At 40.6% G+C, this 16,381-nt stretch overlaps 1 protein-coding gene across 1 annotated transcript in view; it reads right to left on the bottom strand.

Moving 5' to 3' along the window:
• Window positions 1-16,381, bottom strand: part of MAP4K5 (mitogen-activated protein kinase kinase kinase kinase 5) — an 86,026-nt gene that overhangs the window by 54,190 nt on the left and 15,455 nt on the right. Inside the window, exon 2 of the mRNA XM_080942275.1 lies at window positions 13,528-13,585. Coding sequence (XP_080798401.1) covers window positions 13,528-13,585 — 58 coding nt within the window. The remainder of the gene's footprint in view (window positions 1-13,527; window positions 13,586-16,381) is intronic.

Here is a 16,381-nt window from a genome sequence, read left to right on the forward strand (position 1 = left end):
TTACATTTGAGGGTGTGTGTGTGTGCGTTCTCGGATGTGCGCGCGCGCATGAGCTTGTGAGCACACACGTACACACATGGAGATGAGAAAACAGCTTTGTGGGGTCCGTTCTCTCCACGTAGGCTCCAGGGACTGAGCTCAGGTCATCAGGCTGGCTGCAAGTGAGCTCCACCATCTCCTGGCTCTAGTTCAATGGTTTCTGTCTAGGCCTCTCACCTAGTTGATCAGTCTTATTCTAGTTTAGCCTTACCCAATGTCTATCTCACCATGCTCATTACTGGGCTTTTATGTTGGGTTTTGAAGTATGCAGGCTACTTCTACTCTGGTACAAGTGACTTTAAAGTTGTGTTCTCAAAGTGGGTTTCATCATATACAGGCCATACTAAGGATAAAACTAATTAGCCAAGAGCCACAGAAATCCTTATCTCCAGTTTTAGCAGCCTTCTCATTCCCACCTGAGTATCTTGCAAGTGCTTTGACTTTAATGTGCACTATGGTTCCAATCACTCCTAAAGCCAGCTTCTCACCCTGACGCTTTCATTTATGATAAACACACTTTAAAGGACTCCATTAGCCATCTGCTCATCACCCCAGCCCTTCTAAGATGGTGCTCAACTCTTCAGCACGAGCTACTGTCTGTGCCAAGTCATCTGGCTGCTGAAGGGACCTGGGTGGACCATAGGCCAGGCAGAACTCATCTATACAGCCTAGCACAAGACCGCTTTGGTCTCTTGAAAAGTTGAACCATGAAAAATGAGTCTGTTTTTAGTTATTACCAGTCCCAGTAAAAATGGGATCTAGAATCAAACGCTGTGAATTACTATGACTGCTTCTTCTCAGTTCATCCTGGTGCTCCCCGGATAACCTCTGGTGTGTTCTCCCTGGATAACCTCCGGTGTGTTTTCCCTGGATAACCTCTGGTGTGTGGTCCCTGGATAACCTCCGGTGTGTTCTCCCTGACTCTCGGAACAGAGAAAGCTGGGAGTCATGAGATCACTTGACTGAAACCTGGTCTTTCAGTCTTGGGATTAGAGAATTTAGCCTGAAATCCCAAGAAGAGTGTTCATGTCAGCCAAGAAGGGATCCAAGAGAGATGAAAGCCCTTCATACTGTATTACAGATACTGGGAGCAGATATAATGTGACTAACTAAATGACTAAAAAGCTACAACTGGGCTGAGTCACTTTAAAACTTAACATATTTAATATTTCCATTAGATAGTTATTATTGAAAGCAAGTCTTTCCACTTATTATTTCATCAAATATCAACTAATTTATGCTTTTAAGGTCTATTGTGTATATATCTACTTTGTATATATAACACAGGTTAAAATTATTATCATGATGCTTCTGAATTACACATAAAGCTACTAAACTGTGTCCATCCTCTAAAGGAACCAATAACGGGACTATCACTTTTTACTAATAAAAACTTTTCATGCTTTAGTCTATATTATTGTATCGACATTAATGTAAATGTTTTGTCAATAAAGAGAAACAGTAAGAATGAAATAAAAATTACTTATCAACTTATCAACTAAATAGATACACATTGATCATTAGCATCTTAATGTTTGCTCCCATTTCTATAAGTATGTAATTATGTGATTCTTCCTACCATATCTGTGACTGGGACCCATATTCCATAGCTTAACAGACAATTTTCAGCCAATGATAAAAATAAGTACTGTTCACATCATTAAAAATCACTTTTAAACCTCCCAAATTGGAAAAGAACAAGGTAACAATATGTTCACAAATGACATAACCTTCAAGAGTTTACCAAAGATCATTCAGAATTAGTGGAGCCAGCACACCCGCAGCACAGTAAGCTAGTGTTTTTATACAGGAGCAAGGGTCCACCAGGAAACAATTTTATTTACAATAGTACCAATAAAACAAAACCAAACAAAACAAAAACCCTGGGAATAAAATGAACCTAGGAGCTGAAAATGTGCACAGCTTACTGAACATAATCCCCATAAAAATCCCAACATAATTCTTTCAGAAGCAGCAAAATAACACAAAAACAAAACTCTTGCGATTTCAAGGACCCCTCAACAACCAAAGCAATCTTTAAAAAGAATAAAACTGGAAGACTCAGCGTTTCCAATTTCATAGTGCCCTGAACACTACAATAACCCAAACAGTTCACTACTATCATAAGACAGACACACAGACAAAAGGAACAGAGCCCAGAAATAGCCCTCATGTATGTGGCCAATGGTAGGTTGATGTCAAGGCGATATATGATTGGACAGTAGAGAGTGAGGCAGAGAAAAAGTTCTTGTAAGGTGAGAGAGAAGGAGAAAGCAGAATATTCAACATGGAAGATGAGGAGAACCATATCCGTTTGTGTGGCTCTGAGTAGCCATGGGTAGATATGTATATTTTCTAGGGATGGATTTTTATAGGTCAATTTATCTTATCTAGGTGGGAGGCTTATATCTTTGTCAACTGGTTATAAGCTTATTGTGTGAATGAATTGTGGATTGAGAATTTAACATATAAATCTGTTTAATAAGTTATCGATTGTTGAGTCATGTTTTTACTGGGCTGTGGAGGACAGTATGTGAGAGCAATGGCTGAGAGGCAGCTGGGGCGTGCAGATCTGGCACGGGGCCTGCGGAATGAGATGTGTGTGGGCAAGGCTTGGTAACTAACTGCCTGGAAGACTGAGTGGTAGAGAATGAGACTGGGTGATTAGCTCCACACTGGAGCGACTCCCATGGAGAGACTGTGCCTGGGTCAAAGGAAGCCAGGGTCTGTGTGGGATAAAAGGTTACCACCTTCTTAATATTTACTGCAACAGCAAAAGATAATTTACTTCCTGCTGGGAAAGCTACATGCACACATGTAAAGAGTGAAACTTAAAACAGACCCAAGCAAGCAAACATGAATCAAAGACCTAAATGATCATAACTTAAACTCCTAGATGAAATCCTAGTAACAGACTTGGGACAATGGATTTTGGAATTTGCTAAGTATGATAACATAGCACAGAGAACCAAAGTGAAAGAAGACAAGAATACATCAAACCTAAAAATTCATGTTCCACAAAGGGCCCTGTCAACAGACTAAGCAGCCTGTGGAATGAAAAAATGTATGTGAAAATGATATATACAGTAAAGGGTTAATAATAAATTGTGTGTATGTGTGTGCGTGTCCTAAAACTCAACAATCACAAATGAAATAACCTCGTCAACTAACAGGCAACAGACAACAAATAATAATCATTGGAAGATTCAACAACAACATGAATCAGAGAAACAACTGAAATCGCAGAGAAATATCAGCTAAGCCCACAAGGATGGGCTCTTATTTTGTTTTAAGTAACAGTAGGGATGTAGAGAAGACAGAACCCTGTACATTGCTGCTGTGATCATAAAATGATGCTCTACTACAGAAAACAGTATGGTAACGCCTTAAAATTTAAAAATAAAAATAGAATTACTACATGATCCAATTATTTATCAAGTAGCCAACTTTAATTATGCATCCAAAGAGTACATTCGAAGTCTCAAAGACATGCATGCGAGCCCATGGCTGTAGAAATATCATTCACAGTGCCAAGAGGGGAAGCACTGGAAAACACCATTAAGGTTTCTACATACAATGGAAGCTAGCAGCCTGAAAGTGGGAGTAAAGGACCTGAGAGACAGCTCAGTTTGGTAAAGTACTTTCTGAGTTCAATCCCCAGTATCTAGGTAAAATGTGGGGTCTGAAGTGCAGGCCTGTAATCCCACTATTCAGGAGATAGATACCTCCTGAGGCTGTCCCTGGGGCTGGCTGACCAAGTTAGCAGCAAAGAGCCCCGGGTTCCAGAGAGACCCTATCTCAGAAAGTAAGGTAAGTGGATCCTGAAGAGCATCCTGTGAGGTTGACCTCTGGCTTCTTTATGTATGTGTATACATGTGTACAATGCATACTTGCGCACACACACAAGCACACACACACACACACTTTAATAATTAACTGCTTTCAGAAACCCGATTAAATCCAATGATAAGTACTGCATCTGCTAAGTTTCATATGACTGTGAAAAGAGGCTCAATGCTGGGGATCCGGTCACTCTGGTTAAAGTGGCGCTCAAGAAACATGGCTTTTTTATTGAGCAAAATCAGTGAGAAATATTTATTGCTATAATACCTTAAAAGTTTCCTTCCTTCCTTCCTTCTTTCTTTCCTTTCCCTTTCTTCCTTCCTTCCTTCCTTCCTTTCTTTCCACTACTGTACTAGGGTTTGAAACAAGGACCTCTTGGATTCTAGATAAATGCTCTTTTATTGAGCCACACCTCCAGTCCCTCCCTGCCTTAAAACCTATTTTAGCATGGGGTATGGATAAATTGACCACACTGTGGTGGTTTGAATATGCTTGGTCCATGGGAAGAGGCACTATTAGAAGGTGTGGCCTTGTTAGAGGAAGTGTTTCACAGGGGAGGCGGGGCATATTCATGCATACGTACTCAAGTCTGGCATGTGTGACCCAGACGGTCCTCCTGGCTACCTGTGGAACATATTCTTTTCTTGGCTGCCTTCAGGTCAAGGTGTAGAACTTGCTGCCATGCTTCCTGCCATGATGATAATGGACTAAACCTCTGAGTCTGTGAGCCAGCCCCAACCAAATGTTTGCTTTTTAAGAGTTGCCTTGGCTATGGCGTCTCTTCTCAGCAAACTAAGACACACACCAAGCTTGAACACCTGTAACCTGCACACTTTACACTTGCAATCCTCTACTTTAGCTTTCTTAGCCTAGAAAATCTCTTAAGTTTTAAAGCTACTAATCTATAATCTGACATTGAACATCAACTTAGAATCTCACATTGAAGGCCATGATTTTTATTATAAAGAAAAAAATAATTTTATTTGTGTTCAAATCCAAACTGAGAAACAGAGCGCCTTAAAAATACAATACAGGGGATTACCTATGTTTTTAGGGCACAAAAATTTCTACTTCACCTTTATTCATTTTCTGCTACTTAAAAACATAAAACTTTTGTGTGTGGAGCACATGCACATGTGGACGTGTGCGTACATGCACCCTGCAGAGGTGGAGGCCAGGGGAGGATCTGAACGTCCTATCATTATTCACCTTATTTCTTTGCAGGGCTTTTTCACTGGACCTGGAGTCAGGCTGGTGTACAGCAAGCTCTAAAGAACCTTCTGTCTCCACAGTGCTGGGGTTACAGGTTTGACATGTAGGCTTCTAGCTAGAAACTTTAAAAACATGAATAAACTCTTTAGGAAAGATTTACTCTGTGTATCTGTTCTGTGTATGTGTGCATATGCATGTGTGTGTGCATGTGCACTGTGTATGTGTGCATATGCATGTGTGTGTGCATGTGCAGGTACCCAGGAAGGCCAGAAGAAGCTGTTAGATCTCTGAGTTAGGATTTCTAATGATGTGATAAATATCATGGCCAAAAGCAACATGGGGAGTGCTCAGTAAATAAGAGTGTCTGTGGCACACGCACTAGGACCTAAGCTTCATTCCCAGAACCCGTATCAGAAAGCAGACGTGGTCATGTGCGTGCTTTTACCCACAATGCTGGGTACAGGGCAGAGACAGGATGGCTGGAGCCTCTTCGCTGCCAGTCTATCTCTAGGTTTACTGAAAGACCGTCTCATGGGAATAAGGGAAACAATCAGGGAACATACCTCCATGTACACACACACACACACACACACACACACACACACACACACACACACACACACACACACACACAGAGTTTCAAGGGCAAGAATGTCTCACGTAGCTAGAGCAGCACATCTCTATACCCGTCCTGACCTTTCCCCTCTTACATTCTCTTCTTACACTTCCAGGAAACAGGATTTCCTGGTAGCAAAATTAAAACAAAACTATTGAAAGATATTAGCACATTCCTACTTATTTAGAACACTTTAAGGAAATACACATAACCTTTTATTGTAAAATACTGGATTACTTCATGAATATTCCTAATCGCATTAAAAAGCAAAACCAACAACAACAAAAAATCAAGCAAATGAACAAAAAGTACATCATACTAATTATCCAGGACAATGACTTTCTTAAAATCCATCTTTAGAACCAGGTATAATGGTACCCAGCTTGAATCCCAGCACTCTAGGAGAGGCAAAGAGGATCTGAGTTCAAGGCCAGCCTTATCTACAAAGTAAGTTCCTGGATAGCCAAGGCTATACAGAAAAACCTTGTCTCAAAAACCAAAAACCAAAAAAAAAAAAAAAAAAAAAAAAAAAAAAAAAAAAATCCATCCTTGTAAGCAAGATTCACAACACTTAAGATACCATAAACTGCCTATTTTAAAGACTATCTTTGCCAGGAATGGTGGCATCCTTTAATCCCATCACCTAGGAGGCGGAGGCAGGAGGATCTCTGGGTCCAAGGCTACTGTGGTCTACACAGTGAACTCGGGCCAGCCAGCACCACCTGGTGAAACTGAATAGATTCTGTAGAGCCAGGTGCAGTAATTCACTCTGCTCACTTGGGAGACGGGGGGAGGGGCTACATAGCAAGTTTGATGACAGCCTGGACTCATGGGACCTTGTCTCAATGGCAAACCACAACTAACTACACAGAGAAAGTTTTTCTGGGCTTTTTGTTCCTGCTTTGGCTGCTGGTCACTACCAGCCACAGACCGGTTAAGCAAGCATCAGGCTAAGCTAAGCATTCAACACTAAGACACCCCAGCCTAATTTCCCAGAGCACTTCTGAGGCCTGACCAAAGAACAGAAAATTGCTGTTTAAAGCTCACAACAGTGGCACCAACATTTCAGTGGTGACCACACCTGAGCCAAATCCTATCTCGTGCCAATATCTGTAAGGTGGTGGCTTTATTGATTAATACAGATTCTACTATGAGACAGAAGTAGTCAAATCAATCCTGAAAATAATCATTTTTCTGTATATTAAAAAGATAAGAAGAACATAGGGACAAGGAAGACAGCTGATTTCACTCTAGTGGCCAATAAATGACTTTCTGTGTTTATCTTTACCTTTAAGGCTTATTACTTTTAGCCTTTTTGTAAGTATTAGGAAGAACCTCAAAAGCAATTTGTTTCAGTAAAATATTGACTTAAATATTATAAAACTAAACTGCCAAGGGCAAATTAGAAAGGCTGTTACAAAATTTAAGACTCTAAATTATCCTAAATCCTATTTTTATCTATAAAGGGAAAGTTATTATTAAGTCTCCAGATGGCATTTCATTTACTTAATGATAAAACAAAACAAAACCCTCTTTTTTTTTTTAATACTCTACCAGACAGAGGCTCCGTCTGGTCATACTGGCAAGTAATTACCGTTTCATGTCTAGCCATTTTAAACCAGTTCATCTGCTAAGTCGATACAAGGAGGGGCCTGTGTTTCAGTGGAACGCGTGTGCGTTAAGTTGCTAAATACAGTTAAGAATCTGATTTTGAAATAATGCTGTCTAGAGAATTTCTTAAGAATATCTGGACTGAATCCTCGGCAAATCCATGAACATGTTACTGTGGTTTTGAGTTAACATTCCCAAGTCTGCTACAGAAGTAGGGGAGCCACTGTCTGCTTTGGCTCCCCCGACCATGCTGAAAGAAAAACAGCAGCATTGCTCAAAATTTATCACGGAAAAAAATAACTACAGGATTCAAAAAAATGAACATTCCCTGTGACAAAAAAATTTAGACAACAGTGCTTTGACCTTTTAAGGAAATGAAAGGGGAAAGTGAATAGAGGGACAACCAGGCAGTAAATAAAATAAAATCAAGATGGTGCCGAGGAGGACAGTCCTGGTATGGAATCAGCCAGAAGCAAGTAGGAATGCTGAAGGAGGCAAGTAAGCCACGGTGCATGGTAGACAAAAACACTTACAGAAAGGATGCCTAAGACAGATATGCCTGGAGAGAAAGCAGGCAAGGTACAGACAGGTAAGGGGAGGTACTGTGAATAGCTGGCACTATTTATTTTTCAAGAGTATCCCCCACTCCCGCCATTCTCTGCGTATGCAAGTGTGTTGATCAGAAGAGGATCACAGATGCCCTGGAACTGCAGTTAACAGGTGGGTGTGAGCCGTACAATATGGCTGCTAGGAACTGAACTCAGCTCGATGAAAGCAGTATACACTCTTACCTGAATTCTCACCTGGCATTCTTAAAAACAACAAAGTTCTTAAATGATAAAAGTTGTAAAAGAAAGAACAGAATTTCAGGGGAGGGGGGTATCTTACAAGTTCTCAAAAATCAAAATGTAGTCAGTCCATGAAGAACCTGACTTTAAAGACAAGAACAGACTGCCAATCTCTCCTGTGATGAAGTTACAAGTTCCCAGTAAGGGGAGAGAGACACCTCCAGACCGGCCGTCAGAGGAGAGCGCTACAGCCTCTCCGCCGGACTAACCACTGAGATGACTACGCTTACTCAAGGGCCACAGAAGCGCACGTGCTTTTGTAGGAAGAATATGAGTGTGCGTGAGGAGCGTGCTCACACTGTCCTGTGTGCTGAAATACGGCGGTGGAGACCGAAGGTAATTGCTCTTGTGGATCATACATTGTAGGAGAGAAGCAAATATCCATACAGGAAAAGCATCAAGCAGTCACATGCCATGCAAAGCTGCAACCCCACACAGATGTGTGTGGGTGAAGTTACCACTGCAGACATAACATCTATTAACATTAACATTCTGAATGGCAAGGAGTCTTCTAAACAAAACATCAGATACTGCCATGTTCCCACCTCGATGATAATGGACTGACCCTCTGAACCTGTAGACCAGCCCCAATTAAATGTTGTCCTTGTAAGACTTGCTCATGATGTCTGTTCACAGGAGTAAACCCTAACTAAAACACGCATCAAAGTTAAAGTCAGGGTAAGGACAGCACTGGGAGCAGGAAATAGATGTCTGAGAACAGAACACTGGGAGGATAGACCATTGGGAACACCAGGAGTGGATGTCTGAGGACAGCACTGGGAGCACCAGGAGTGGATGTCTGAGGACAGCAGTGGGAGCACCAGAAATGGATGTCTGAGGACAGCACTAGGAGCACCAGGAGTGGATGTCTGAGGACAGCACTGGGAGCACCAGGAGTGGATGTCTGAGGACAGCACTGGGAGCACCAGGAGTGGATATCTGAGGACAGCACTAGGAGCACCAGGAGTGGATGTCTGAGGACAGAGCACTGGGAACACCAGAAGTGGATATCTGAGGACAGCACTGGGAGCACCAGAAGTACAGAAGTAGATATCTGAGGACAGCATTGGGAGCACCAGAAGTAGATATCTGAGAACAGCACTGGGAGCACCAGAAGTAGATATCTGAGGACAGCACTGGGAGCACCAGAAGTAGATATCTGAGGACAGCACTGGGAGCACCAGAAGTAGATATCTGAGGACAGCACTGGGAGCACCAGAAGTAGATATCTGAGGACAGCACTGGGGGCACCAGGAGTGGATGTCTGAGGACAGCACTGGGAGCACTAGGAGTATTGAGCACAGAGCACAAAAGTTACAAGGGAAACAAGTCACTTGCCAATATGAGCATTAGTGAGCAATCATGGCATCATACATTAATTCCTCTGCTCTGCCTCCCCTGTAAAATACAAATTCAAGTCCTGTGCCCTGTTGTTCTCCTCTCCATCCCTACACTCTGAATGGCTCTCTCATGTACAGCCGTTAGGAAATGACAAGACTGTGACTCTCATGAGCTAACTGAACAATGAAAGACACAGTAGACAACGTCAAAGACAAGGTGAAGTGGGCAGAGCCAATCAATACTTCATCAGCCCTTAATACTAATATGCAATACTGGAAGACCACCTAAAATGTGGAAGCCTGGAGCCAAAGCTCAGAACATGTGTCTATGTAAAAACCATGAGAACCTATAACACGTGTCCATGTAAAAGCCATCAATACCTAGAACGTGAGTCCACAAAAAAACCATCAGAAATGACATTAGTTCTGTAAGACTGCCAGAGACAAAAAAACTGCGTACGGGATTTCAGGATTTCCTCTCCACAGTCAGGCATAATAAGTGGCAGACTGCTGGAGTCCCAACAACTTGAGAAGTTGAGACAGGAGGATTGCCTGAGCCTAAAAGTTTGAGGCCACCTTGGTCAATACTGAGATCCCTGTCTCCAGAAGAAAAAAAAGAAACAAAAAGATTTCATGCTATTACATTTTTAAAAAAGAGAAAATTTGAATAGATAATAAAACGGTATATTACTCAAAACCAGGATGTTACTGAACTTGGAATAGAGAGCAAAAATGACTGTATCAGTATAACTAATACACTTCAAAACTGCCAATAAAGAAACCATGTATATTTATGGTTGAAAAAACTCTTCGGCAATTTGAAAACAATGATAACAACACCGGCCTAGAGCTTGCTGCTGTTTAGAGCAGAAGTGTCCTGAGGGAGAAGGCCTGAGACAGCTGTAAGATTCCAGATGATTTTTAAAGACATAGTTATCTGCCAGGCAGTGGTGGCATACCATTAATCCCAGCACTTGGGAGACTGAGACAGGCAGATGTCAGAGTTCAAGACCAGCCTGGTCCAGGACAGCCTGGACTACACAGAGAAACCCTGTCGCAAAAGGCCAAACAACAACAAAAGCAAAACAACAAAAAACATAATAAAAGGGGAAAGAGAACAGAAAGGAAGATTGTCTCTATGCAGGCAACAAAAACATCAGAAGCTGAGTGAAAAAATAAGGACACACTGAGGACACAAGATATGGGAAGTTACTAAACCCAAAGTGCAGGCAGCATCTAAAAATCAGCCAGAATAACAATAATTAATAATAGCCCAACAGAGGGCAGTCAGGTGACATGTCAGCTACCTGAGAAGCATGGCGGGACGCCTGAGGACACCCAGAGACCCGTCAGCTGCCAAGGATCTGAGAGGAGTCCCGGTGAGGACCCAGTGACAGTGTAGCAGAAGCCAGAGGCCTCGATCCAGACCAATGACTCGCTGCAATGAAGATTTGCAAGGAAAGGTGTGTGGACAAGAGGGCGTGCTGTATGGCACAGACAGAAACAAAAGTATTCTTTTTGTGGGGAGGTTGCAAGAGCAGAGGGCAATGTGGAAGGATGGGGTACATGATGTGAAATTCACAAAGAACCGATGAAAAGGCTTAAGAAATGGTAAAATATTGAGGGGATAGCTCACGGGGCAAAGTGTCTGCTGCACAAGGCTCAGGATCTGAGTTCAGATCCCCAGAACCCTTACAAGGCTAAGTGTGGTTACATGTGTCCACAATTCCTGTGCCTCAGCAAGATGGAAAGCGGGAACAGAAGCTCCCCAGAAGCTCCAGGGAGAGTGCTTTAGTTTATGTGTAGTGAACAGAGACCCAAGGTTGTCCTCTGACCTACTCAGACACACTCAGAGACACACACACACACACACACACACACACACACACACACGGGCAAAGATACAGACGCACACACTCACATACACATAATTCACACAAGCAAACAACGGTGACACACTAGTGTTACATCATCAGTGTTTACTGAAATCTGTTTTCTTTGTGAAGGAGAGTTAAAGATTACTCACTCTTTATGAGTGACCTCTCATAGGAAACCAATGGCTATTACAAAACAAGGAAGTGAGACTTCTAACCTTTCAAAGAGTCTTAATTTATTACCCCACATTTAACCACTAAGCTAAACAACATCGAACATGATACAGTTCTCTTTTTCTCGGTGTGCATACGTGTGTGACTATGCGTGTATGCAGACCAGAGACTGACAGTGGGCATCTTTCCTGATGGCTTGTTGCTTCATACAATGAGGCAGGGCCTCTCATTTGAACTTAGAGTTCAGTGGTCTGGCAGTGTAGCTAGCCAGCCTGCTCTGGGATCTGTTCTCTGCCTCGCTAGTGCTGGAATCGCAGAGAGGCCTCCACACCCACCCAGCATTTGAAGGTGCCGGGAGCCAAACACTAGTCCTTATATTTGCAAGGCAAGTAATTTGCCTAGTGAGGTGTCTCCTTAGCTTTGATCTTGTTTTTTTCCGGAATCATTTTTCTACACTATTTGTAACATGTAGTTTAATGATAAATGAGACCTGCAGATTTTTAAAATGTACTTACTAAGGTGAGTTATAATCAAAAGTAAGCCATGTACAAGTAAATCAGTCAGTACAGGCCTATGCTCTTCCCGTGGGCAGCAAAGATAAATATCTGTGCTTCCTCTTGAGATGCTTACTCAAACAACTCCTCCAGGGAACTTTGTTTGCTGTCCCATCTATTTAGTTGGCGACATTTTGGAGATCAGTCTCTACTTATCATATGGAATAGTAAAGTCACCCTGAAATACCACAATTTGTTACTGTGTCAAGAAAAGGTATGGTGTCATATGGGAAAACTTGGTTTTAAACTGTTCCAAAATAAGTTTTTTTTTTCCAAGAATCATCTTGAAATAATACAAATGATGATCCAAGACTGTATCTGAAATACGAACTTCTCAGATTAGGACTCGATTATGATTATAACCACGTACTGTCCTATATGCCTCAGTTTGTAAACCAGGAAATGAGCAAGCACCAAAGACTCACCTCCCTGGTCTAGTACTACTGTTCCTGTCATCAGACACTTCCAGGAACTGGCCAGATTTTATGTGGTCTTTGCTTTCAAAACAAGTATCTCAGTGTGTTTGAAAATAATCTTCTGAAATGTGAAGTGCTGATCAAGTAAGATCAAATTATATACAGAATATCATTATCTTGAATATTAACTGATCTTTCCTTTACAAAGCCATGGACTCTTCCCTAATTAGTTTTAAATTCATATTTATTAGTAAACTTTGTTCTTTCACATTTTATACATGTAGGCTGGTCATTCTCCCCACACCCCCTTCCCACACACCTGCCACTCCTAACAGCCTTGTCTCCTGCCTATAGTCTTTCTCCAATGTACTAGTTTTGGTTTTATTTAGTGTCCTGCAAAGTGTAAATAGGGCCGTGTGTGTGAGTTTTAGTTGCATTTTTAAAAAATATTTATTTATTAGTGTTTTGTGTGCATATATGGTACATATCAGAAGAGGGCGTTGGATCCTACGTGGTTGCTGGGAATTGAATTCAGGTTCTCTGGAAGAGCAGTCAGTGCTCTTAACTGCTGAGCCACCTCTCTAGCCTTTAATTGCACCCTTTTTTTTTTTTTTTAACAGCTAAAGATGAAGTTAAAATGTACACTATAATTGCAATAAAAATTACATTGTCACTGAAGTTGATGAAACTTAAAATTTTTGAACATGTACATTTCAAATTAAATTCACTTTAGCAACGAAACTGTCACATCAATTGTGACTATATTACAATTTAATGCAGATATAATTTAATATGATCACATTGGAAATATTTTATTGACCTGAAAGAACACAAAGACTTATTTTAGTAAGAAGGGAAAAGGGGCGGGGAGAGATACAGAATATTCATATCTTATAACTATATAAGATGAAAACATATAAAGTATTTTAATACAAACCCATAGCAGGTAGACGGTTTAAACTCGAGCAACATTCACATATACACATACATAAATACATACCAGGCTCCAATTTGATGATTTTTACTGCAGCTAATTCTCCTGTATGTACATTTCTGGCCTAAAAATGAAAATAGAAAAATTCAAGTTTGTTAGCTGTATAACTATTATTAGGTACTATGCTAAAAAATTGCCTATCAACCATGCTTTTAACAAAACAAAACATCACAATCTTTATTTACAGTAAAATAAACATACTTGTTTTCCTATTTAAGAAAAATAAAGACACAAAAATCTTTTTAAAAATTACTTTACTCCCATCTCTTTTAGTATTATTTCCTACAATATTTTTTCTTTATATGTGGCTTATTTTCTCAGTAAATGGAAAGAAAAAAGGATAGTTTATTGGGGAAATAAGCCCGGTATCTAGTGTCTAATACAGTGACTACAGGGAACTATGTGCTGTACATTAGATAGGTTTTATTTCCACAAACAACAAATGTTTCAAGTGACAGACAGGTTCACCCTGACCTACACATATACAATGTATCCACCTGTCAGCCCTAACCTCTTAAATATATAAAATGATCATGTATCAGTTTAAATAATGAACAGGAGCAGGGGCCATGGCACCAGCCTGCAGCCCTGATTACTGGCAGGCAGACATGGATCACCTGAACTCAGGATCTGAGACCAGGCTGGCAGGATAGAGTGATAATAAATGAATAAACAAATACAATTTCCATTCGGCAAAATTACAAAAACAAAACCTTCATGTTCATTTTATACTACAATTATAACCACAAGCCACTAAATTAAAAAAAAACCTGAATGATTCATATGTAAATACCCAGAGAAAGCAATCTTTCCTATGCTTACCCCTCCCCATCTGTACATGTATGTGACTGTGTATGCACGTATGTCATGGAAGATGATCCCATTACTGTCTTCTACAACATCTGCAATGCTGCAATCTTCTACCTATAGAATATAGTTTATATAACTTACTAATTCTGCAATTACTAACAAAGGGATGACTGTACTATAGCTTTGCATCAAATCCTTCATACAAATCCTCAGAAGAAAAACCACTATTTATAATGGTCATGGTCAAACTATACTTAGTGCTACAATGAATATCCCTGCAGATTTTTTAGCATCTATCAGCTTCTCAATAAAGTAGCCTAGACACAGAATTCTAACATAATAAAAATTTATGTCAAAGCTCATCAACACTTAAAGCTGTTGTTCACATAAACTGTTAAAACAGCATAAAAACATTATATTTTTATGATTAATATGAGATCTCATTTTCACTATGACTAGTTGTATTCCATATGTGAAAATTAAATTCAATTACTGATAACCTCTCTGCCTTTATATTAGATTGAAATGTCAACTTGTGGCATAAAAGTAAGTACTATTCAATCAGAGGCAAGAATGACTTGAGTAATTTATGGATGAAGTAAATCACATCACACTGAAGAAATAAGACAAAGATGCAGGAGGAGACTGTGAGAAGAGAATCTTCAGAAAGACCCAGAGGCCGAGAGAGCACAGTGGAAGACAGAAGACAGACAAGCAGCAGAGAAAACAACTGCAATGGTCAACGGTGTCAGTTCCAGTGACACGTGAGGAGCTCACAGTCCTCCTGAGGGGGACTAAGAAAATTCTTCAATTCCCCATTCGTCGTCACGCTCCTCAAACCTTGAACACATTTAGGAAAGATGGGAACAGAGAAGTTTCGTAACTTTCTTAACACTCTCTCTTTTTGACCTTGAATAGAAGAACTACCCATTAACTTCAGATCTTGTAGCTCTTGCTACAGTTCAGCATTTTGATCTGACCCGGTTGTAGGAAGACTGGTTTGCAGCCTGAGTGTGCACATCAGTGAGACATACGGAAACACATGTCAATAAGTAGTTACCAACTCCTGTGAGTCTTACTCAGTGGATTGCACGGGTTTTAGAACAAAGATTCACAATGTGAATGTGAACGATGGCTACTGCACCTGTATTGCTTTATGGTTTTTGAAATCCTTCACATGTTATTTAATTCAATTAATTATAAAAAGAGTCAGCTCAGAAAGTCAAATGACTGTGTGCTGATCACCAGGTAATGAGGTTCTTTTCAGAACAAAGTGTCCCCCTTTCCTTTTCAACTGTAACAAGTACTCGATAAAGTACTTAATTGTGTAATATTTAACAGACGACATTTATTGAAAAACATCCACTAGCATAATAATCATCTTTCACACTGAATTGATTTCTGTGAAGATTTTATTCACTCATTCATTCATTCATTCATTCATTCATTGATGCATGTACAGTGGAGATAAATGCATTCTAGACACGATACATTTCTAGGTCTTTGTGGTAATTTTTAATGTTACAGATTTGATGTATTATAAAGTCTTCTTTTAAAAAATCTTGAAAGTTTAACTTAATCCACAGAAAAGTCTTTTAAATATACTGGAAAACACACACACACACACACACACACACAGAACCAGAAACTTTCCAACATGTGTAAAATTCACCTTGAAGGATGGGATAAAGTCCAGACTGAATTCTTTTCTTATTAGCCTGTAGCAAATTGAGCCTGAGCACACGTGTGCTCCTTTCCTAACTTCCCTCTTCGTCTAGGACGCCCTTTAAACCCTTCCCTAGAATTCTCTAGAAAACAGGAAAGCAACTATGGACAGAGTGGAAGGATAAAGGCAACAGAGGACACCGGAGAAGCACACAAGGCGGCAGTCACAAGGTAAGTCAAGGCTGTGAGGCTCAGGTGAAAAACACAGGTTTAACACAGGAGACACTGCCTGCCGCAATTCCAGCCACAAACTTGCTATTCCAAGTCTTGCTGGTATCTCAAGGCTGGTTAAGCCTATAGTCCTGAACGCTGACATGTGGAAGGT

Source organism: Micromys minutus (assembly GCF_963924665.1).
Source record: "Micromys minutus genome assembly, chromosome: 1".
Lineage (NCBI taxonomy): Eukaryota > Metazoa > Chordata > Mammalia > Rodentia > Muridae > Micromys > Micromys minutus.